Consider the following 4,835-nt stretch of genomic DNA (forward strand, 5'->3'; position numbering starts at 1 on the left):
TAACTAAATATAACTACAAGATTGAGAGCTACCCTTCATCCCCAAAGTCACATATATTAGGGCATAGATAATTCTTACTAATTGATCCTATTATTCTCATGTTTCATGATTTGATTTTATTCCAACTTAATCTAAACCTTGTGCTAAGAGAGGGTGTTACTTATCCATAGGGTAAAACTACTTATAATCTCTTAATTACCTGCCGCACTTGCCTTATATTTATATGATTAAAAATATTATTTTTATGCTAAAATCAATCACTAAAATCAGTTATTAATAAAAAAAAAAAAGAAAGTGGTTCTGTGAAATCAGCGAGAGAGAGCATCTCGTCTTATTTGGATTCTTCTCCCTGTCACATACTCATAATTTTTCTCTTTAATTAAACAAAAATAACTTTGAGTTGAAAACCCCTATATATACCCTAACCAAGATGCTTTTTCTATATAAATATGTTGGTCACTTTAATAAACTTGATGCTTATCATATAATCATTAATTATTATAAACTAACTAAGGTTGGACTACAAATTTAGAAGCGGTAAACAAGTATTGTTAGATATCAAAATAAAACATTGATTAGCCTTTTATTATTATTACTTTTTCTAATACGTTTTGTGCAATATAAAATATTTCATATTTACAATTGAGGTTATCATCTACAAATTATCTTTTAATTCGATTAAAAAAAAATTTTCTCTTTTAACTCTTTAACAAGTATTGAGGATTCAATAATGTGCAACACCTACTATTGTTGGGAAATAAAGGGCACTTGGAGAATAATGGGAGAGAATGTATATACGGCTATTAGGGTGTTCGCGGTGCGGTTTGGTTCGATTTTTGAGAGAAAAGTCATCCGATCCAATCGTTTAATTAAAGTGCGGTTCGGTTTGGTTCGATTTTTTTCTCAAAGCCATCCGAACCAAACCAAACCAATTAAATTCGGTTTGGTTTGGTTCGGTTTTTTCGGTTTTTTCAATAATTCAAAAAAAATATTACCATACTATTTTACAAAGTCATAACATTGAAATTGATAAACACAAATACACAATAATAATAATAATAATAATAATAATAATAATAATAATAATAATATAGCACTAGTAGAAAATCATTCTAATCTAATTATACATTCTAATAATAAAGAGACATTGAATTTGAGATGAATGGATTAATAGCAGGGTAACAATGTATCAGAATTGAATATATAGACATTGAGATGAATGGATTAATATGTTGCTGACTTTCCTGCAATTTATTGAGCTCTCAGAATGTTGTTGCACCTTCTCCACCAGCAAACTGACCCCCCCCCAAAACAAGTGCCACCGCCATGAAATTAACACCTAATCCAATGCCTGCTCTATCACCCCCAGAGACACCACGTCCACAGCTAGGTAAACCAGGAATACCACACAGTCCTCTGTTATCCGTAAAACTGCGTGCACCCAAAACAATATCAACATTATATTGCGTTATTCTGAACATTAATCATTTATTCATAATAACATAACATACTTGAAGCTAGCTCTGTGCAATAGTCTTCCTCCTAGACTTGCTGGAACACTTCCAGACAGCCTATTCCCATTTAGGTTCCTGCATCCACACAACTTTAGTACTGATTTCTCATTGTCTTATAAGTTTCATTTCTTCAACTTTAGACAATCTTACAGTCTCTGTAATGATGTCAACTCTCCACGACTTTCTGGGATTGCTCCTTCCAAAAAGTTATAGGATAGATCACTGCATCATTGATTATTATGCCATTTAGAAACTGCATTACTATGATAATTAAACTTCTTTTCAATAACATAGATTATAAATTAACCGTTTATGTTTCTATCAATCCAGCATTCTAGCTCCCCTCACTGAAATTGTAAGCCTTAAAATTCACTAACCTGGTCACCATCCTTGATGCCATAATCTCTAAGATAAGTTGTTTCAATGACAAGCTTATGTCCTTCATAACATAAGCAAAATTGCCCCCAAACATGAGCCCTACAATTCAAAAATCAATGGAAATAATAAATCAGCTAAAAATTCATCATGGTCATTGTCATATCAGAATTCATCATAAATCACATAATACTTCACATCAGAATAATATATTAACTCTCAAGTCTCAACAGATTTAAAAATTATAACACATGAAAGTAATTAATTCAGTAATTTAGTAATTCAACAGAACAGCAATAATACCAGAACAACAATTCAGTAATTCACTTCAAAAGTAATTCAATCAATCACAGAAACAAGCAGCTGAAGTTTAGATCATTAAGCAGCAATAAACAAGCACAGAACCAGCAATAAATCAAGCACAGAACCAGCAAAAAACAAGCACTTTTACCAGCATTAAACAAGCACAAAACCAGCAAAAAAACAAGCACTTTTACCAGCATTAAACAAGCACAAAACCAGCAATAAACAAGCACTTTTACTAGCAATAAATCAAGCAGAGAACCAGCAATAAATAAGCAATAAATTGAACAAAACCAAATAATCTTAACAATAAATCAATCACAGAAACAAGCAGCTGAAGTTTAGATCATTAAGCAGCAATAAACAAGCACAGAACCAGCAATAAACAAGCACTTTTACCAGCAATAAATCAAGCACAAAACCAGCAATAAACAAGCACAGAACCAGCAATAAACAAGCAGCTGAAGTTTAAATCATTAAGCACAGAACCAGCACTGAATAACCGATAAACTGAACAATAAACAATAAATAAGCAATAAACAATAAATCAGCAATAAACAATAAATCAATAAATTGATAAGTTATAACCCTAGGCCTAAACTGAACAACAAATCAGCAAAGTTTACCTGAATAGATGGCTCGGGCTCCATATGCACTTGAATCGGACAATCGGTGGCTGGGTGGGTGGGCTCAAGAAACGCTGCTGGGTGGACTGGAGGCGGCGAGGTCGGACGTGGCGAGGTCGTGGGTGGGCTCCAGAAACGCTGCTGGGTAGACTGGAGGCGGCGAGGTCGCAGGTGGCGTGGTCAGAGGTGGCTCCAGAAACGCTGCTGGGTGGAGGCTGGGTCGTGCACCGGCGGTGGAGGTTCTCCTCTGTTCGGCGGTGGGATTTGGAGGAATTGAGGAAGGCTTCGATCTAGGATTTGGAGAGGGAAGCTGTCGCGCATGTGGGGAAGGAGAAGTGGGGGTGTGGCCGTCTCACACTCTCACGAGTCACGTCTGGGTCTGGGTCTGGGGGGTGGGGTAGTTTTAATTTTAGGGTTTTGTTAAGAACCGATTCGGTTCGGTTCGGTTAGGGTTTTGGTGGCAAGAACCGAAAACCGAACCGAACCGCAAAAAAACCGCAAAACATCACTTTTTCGGTTTTTTCGATTTTCGGTTAATTCGGTTTTCGGTTTTTTCGGTTCGATCCATCGGTTTAGTTCGGTCCGGATCGGTTTTGATACGAGAAGTAGAAAGAATATTAAAACATTTGTATTTTGTATGATTCGAGTCAAGTCTTATGTTCTAAAAATTTTGAAAGAATATTAAAATATTTGGATTTTGTATGATTTGAGTAAAGTTTTACTTTTTAAAAGCTTTGAAATTGCTAAAATTGTATTTTGAAAGTTTTGAAATTGTTAAAACGAGTGCAAGAGATTGAGGTTAAGTTGTGTTTATAGACTTTTTGAAATCAAAAAGTAACTGTTAAAGTTTATTAAAATACGAGATTATAAATAGATAAATTTTTTTTAAATTAGGAGTGAGATTCAAATAAAAAATTTTAGATAAAAATAAAAAGATTATATTATTTGAGTTATAATTTATTGATAAGTAAAAAAATATTTTTAAAAAAAGAGAATTATACTAAAATATGAGAAATTGAGAATGAAGTAATGAACACTTAAAATGGTTTCGTCGTTTTTAGCTTATTCTTTTATGAGCCTTATATTATGTAGAACAGAGAACGGTATCAATGAAAAGATTTCTGACAAAAAAGAATATTATGTTCCTAAACCTCATTATATAATTAAGTGCGCAAATGGATGGTTTATTTATTTTTCTTTTTTCGGTCAATGTCTATAATATATGCACATATGTCAAATGTTACAATATAATATATAATAAACATATAATGCTTAGGGAAACAACTTATTAGTTGCTTCTTCATCTTCCCTTGGTTTAGACATTATAGGAATATCTCTAAAAAAATTAGCAGTGGTTATATAGTAGTAGATTTATGAGAGTAGAACATTTCTTTTGATTGGGTTAGGGGTGTTCAAATTCAAACCGATTTAAATTAAATCGTTCATTTAATTCAATTTAAATTGAAAATCGATTAAAACCGTACTAATTCGGATTTGATTGGATTCTATTTTTTGCAAACCGCTGGATTGGATCGAATTTCGGATCTACTTTTCATAACCGATTCAATCCAATCCAATCCAAACCGCACAATGTGCTATAATATTATTATTTTATTATTATAATTACAATTATATTTTTAACATGTTCAATTTGTTATACATTTTTCTATTATTTATGTATTATTATTATTTAATAAATATTTTATGTTTAAAATATTATTTATTTATTTATTTTAACTAACCTATAATTTTATTTCTATTGTTATGTTATCGTTGGCTTTTTAAGATATGTTAAGTGTTAAGACTTGTTATGTCATTGTTGATTATTTAAAATTTGATGTTAAGACTTGTTATATGTATTTAATTTTTTTATTTAAAAAACTGCATATCCAAACCGATTCAAACCGCTTGTAATCGGATCGGATCGGATCGGATTAGATTTTCAAAAAAAGTTTATCCATCTAAACTGCACCGCACATAAATTAAGCGTTCGAATCGGATGACTTTTTCCCTTAAA

General features: G+C 32.3%; 1 protein-coding gene across 1 annotated transcript; it reads right to left on the bottom strand.

The window, feature by feature from the left end:
• On the bottom strand, window positions 1,153-2,954 carry LOC107642207 (brassinosteroid LRR receptor kinase BRL2-like). The gene is made up of 5 exons (XM_021103185.1): window positions 2,819-2,954; window positions 1,892-1,991; window positions 1,665-1,736; window positions 1,512-1,589; window positions 1,153-1,431 (listed from the first exon to the last, which is right to left on the bottom strand). Exons 2-5 carry the CDS (start codon window positions 1,984-1,986, stop codon window positions 1,263-1,265), a joined length of 414 nt encoding a protein of 137 aa, XP_020958844.1. The 5' UTR covers window positions 1,987-1,991; window positions 2,819-2,954; the 3' UTR covers window positions 1,153-1,262.

This window comes from Arachis ipaensis, chromosome B05 (assembly GCF_000816755.2).
Source record: "Arachis ipaensis cultivar K30076 chromosome B05, Araip1.1, whole genome shotgun sequence".
Taxonomy (NCBI): Eukaryota; Viridiplantae; Streptophyta; class Magnoliopsida; order Fabales; family Fabaceae; genus Arachis; species Arachis ipaensis.

What these genes read in the sequence shown, in the direction of transcription:
- LOC107642207 (XM_021103185.1), bottom strand. Translation starts at nt 1,986, where the DNA reads ATGTTTGGGGGCAATTTTGCTTATGTTATGAAGGACATAAGCTTGTCA. An exon ending in TTGACATCATTACAGAGACT is followed by an intron (nt 1,590 to 1,664) that starts GTAAGATTGTCT and finishes GTGTGGATGCAG; the next exon opens with GAACCTAAATGGGAATAGGC. An exon ending in TTGCACAGAGCTAGCTTCAA is followed by an intron (nt 1,432 to 1,511) that starts GTATGTTATGTT and finishes GGGTGCACGCAG; the next exon opens with TTTTACGGATAACAGAGGAC.